General features: G+C 34.0%; 1 protein-coding gene across 1 annotated transcript in view; it reads left to right on the forward strand.

The window, feature by feature from the left end:
• The first annotated feature begins 1,837 nt into the window (after positions 1-1,837).
• LOC128694475 (hemocyanin subunit-like) overlaps positions 1,838-3,381 on the forward strand; it is a 5,963-nt gene continuing 4,419 nt past the window's right edge. Inside the window, exon 1 of the mRNA XM_070097904.1 lies at positions 1,838-1,968. Within this exon, the coding sequence (XP_069954005.1) occupies positions 1,884-1,968 (85 nt within the window). The 5' untranslated portion in view covers positions 1,838-1,883. The remainder of the gene's footprint in view (positions 1,969-3,381) is intronic.

Below are 3,381 nucleotides of genomic sequence, written 5' to 3' on the forward strand. Positions count from 1 at the left end.
GTAATCTGTGATAAACAAGTAGCAATATGTACTTGAAATGTATCCCTCAAACCTCATATACTGCATATACCATCTTTGTACCAGCAATGTATCTTTTAATAAAGTCTTGTGTACCATATTACGTAATAAAATACACCTACTGGTAAAAAATAAAAGATGGACTAAATTTTAAGTGAATTCTTGCTGATTAGCCAGTTCTACCTGTACCTATATTAATAAACAGAAAGGTCGACGGGAAGCTCGAACTGTAGAATGGTGACTGAAAAAATTATTGTACCTGGAGGAATTTGTAGATTTGCGATTCAAAGATAATGCTAATTGGAGTCTGTTTAAGACAGTGATGCCCAAGAACAGCAGTTAGTTATTTTCTTAAAATTCTTCTGTCATTGAGGGTAAAAGTTGGTTCTACTTATTGAAAAATGTTTCAAATTTTCTCATTTTTTTTGTCTAAATATATCATCACACACTGGAACAACAAATGGTATCATACCCAACCTGGCGGCCTGTCACTGGGAAGTACACAGGTATCGAAAAAAATCGTGTATAAGTTGGAGAGTATTGGTGAAAGTGGGCTGCTCGTGCTGTAACCCTTTTGTCAGAAAAATTCCTGGCTTAAAGGAAAAAAATTGTTAGAAACACAAGGCTTTGTGAAGGCTATTAACTCCAGGACAGATATTGGAAACTGGTTAACATCTTGTTGGAGTTCTGTTGCCAAGAAATCTTAAACATCATCAACAGCAACACTAAAGAGGACGTTGACGTCCAAGCTCAAGTAAGTTTATTCAGGTATACACAAATGCAGTTACATAGATTATCATACATAGCAGCATATATGTAAAGAACCTAGGATAACCGAAAAATGCCAGACAGAGTGACTTATTTCCATTGGGGTGTTATGAAGGTTGAAATTTCTATCTTTTCCACAAAATCTTCAAAATGGAAAATGAATTCTTGAGAATTTTTTTCTACTACTAAGTCATTTAGCTAGCTTGTACGATGTGTGAACGAGTGTACAAGAAGCATTAAAATGTTTATTGTATAATGATACCGACTCTGTGAAAGGGGACATTTATTAAATGTCCTAAATTGACTGCTAATTCTATTACAAGAGAGTAATAAAATTAGCACCCACAAAAACTGACCAGTTTCTATACTGGCAACTTGAAACTGTTCAAAGTTCAGTAAAGTTTTGACATTAACTATATATAATTGATAAATAAGGCTACAAGAAAGAGACAAGTGTTTTGCCATTAATTTATTCGGATTGCGTATCACAGAACGAACATTACATATAAATGGACGTAGTAACCATCCATCGTTATATATAATTTTTATCAACTATATATGTAGGGTATTGACGCGTTCGTAGTTTTAAATACATCAACAAGTCTAGATCTCCGTAAATCGACTTTAACGAATTTGTTTCCATAGTTTACCATATCTTCAACAGAACTGAGATTTAATCGGCCATTCGTCTCAATATCATTGAACAGTTCTTCAAATAAATCATTGCAAGTTTATTTATCGAAAATTACAACCCTGCGAGTTTTGATTAGTCTCGAAATTATATGATCTTCATTGCTGAGATGATTAAAGACACGTTGGAAGAGTCTGATAATACCAGATTTGTTATTCGTGGTACAAATATTACAAAGAAGAATAAATTTCCTAGATTCTGCACATATAACCAGAGACCATGACCGCAGTGTTGGGACAGCAACAGGAGGAAGTAACACTAGGAACAACACATTTATCAAATGTATGGTTGGATAGTAACAGCCTTATCGGTGGCTTATCTTCAGGGTTCAGCAGAGGTCTAGGGGGTATAAAGCTTGGCGCTATGGGTGTTCAACCACGGTCACCGTTCATCTGCGGGCACCATCATGAAGGTCTTGGTACTGTGTGCCCTCGTAGCCGCCGTCGCTGCGGCCTCGTCAGACTGGCGATTCCAAAGTGACGATCCTGGTGGTTAGTATAATATGGATATTTTCCGTCATTACCGTAGGATCTCTAGTTAAATCCATCACAAGGTATCCCCAAGACTAGCCAAGAGTAGCTTAGATACAGAGAAAAAGATAATTGTTTAATCAATTTAAGATTGACATAGACTCTGCAGAGAGGCAAAGAGAAAGTGCTGAGAGATTAAGAAAGTATCGAAACATGATCTAGCTAGCGAGTTTCTTTGGAGGCGTCTCGGAAGGAGAATGCAGCAGTAAATGTTTAATGCTTTCAGGTATTTAGTGTTGAAAATGGTCAGCACTATTCTGGTTAGGAGAGGTGAGGCATAGGCAAACGGAGAGAAAACAGTGTACTTTCTTTGGCAGTGCAGATTGTTTCATAGAACCTAAAAATGAAAAGTATTTTAATATATATATATATATATATATATATATATATATATATATATATATATATATATATATATATATATATATATATATATATATATATATATATATATATATATATATATATATATATATATATATATATATATATGTATATATATATATATATATATATATATATACATATATATATATATATATATATATATATATATATATATATATATATATATATATATATATATATATATATATATATAATGTATTAAATTACCACTTTGCCGAGTAAGCAGAGTGGCAATTTTTATGCATAAATCGGCGAAAATCAATCTGAGCATAACGAAAAAAATATATATCATTGATTTTAGGTGATACTAAATCTTCTTTCAACAAACCGACCGTATCCCACCGAAGCAGGGTGCCCCAAAAGGAAAAACGAAAGTTTCTCTTTTTAACTTTATTTTTTTTTAACTTTAGTAATGAATACAGAAGGGGTTACTAGCCCCTTGCTCCCGGCATTTTAGTCGCCTCTTTCGACACGCATGACTTACGGAGGAAGAACTGTGTACCACTTCACCATCCTAATCTCCCCCATCCTACTTAAAATCTCAAACCATCTCAACAACCCTCTGTCTCTCAAACATGTCATCTCACTGGTTCCATCCTCTTTCTCACACTCATATAAAATTGCTGATACAAATATACTATATTACATTTTCCTTGTTGCTTCCATAGATAAAAATTCCATTAACTTTTCCACTTCCCCCTCACCTTCGTTTCTTCTGCGGTTCACCTGGTTTTAAACAGATTTATGTACCAAAATATAGTTACGTCATAACTCCAATCTGTTATTTAGTCTTTCTTTGCTTAATTTTTTTATAGCTTTCATCACTTTTCTCCTTTCCGTGTTCACTTTAAATTTGCTTCTTTAAAACACCCTTCAAAACTCCTTCTACCATTGCAACTTTTTCTCGGATTCATTGACAATAACATCGACAGTTCCCAGCGGCAATTCGCAGCAGATTCATTAATT

This window comes from Cherax quadricarinatus, chromosome 60 (genome assembly GCF_038502225.1).
Source record: "Cherax quadricarinatus isolate ZL_2023a chromosome 60, ASM3850222v1, whole genome shotgun sequence".
Taxonomy (NCBI): Eukaryota; Metazoa; Arthropoda; class Malacostraca; order Decapoda; family Parastacidae; genus Cherax; species Cherax quadricarinatus.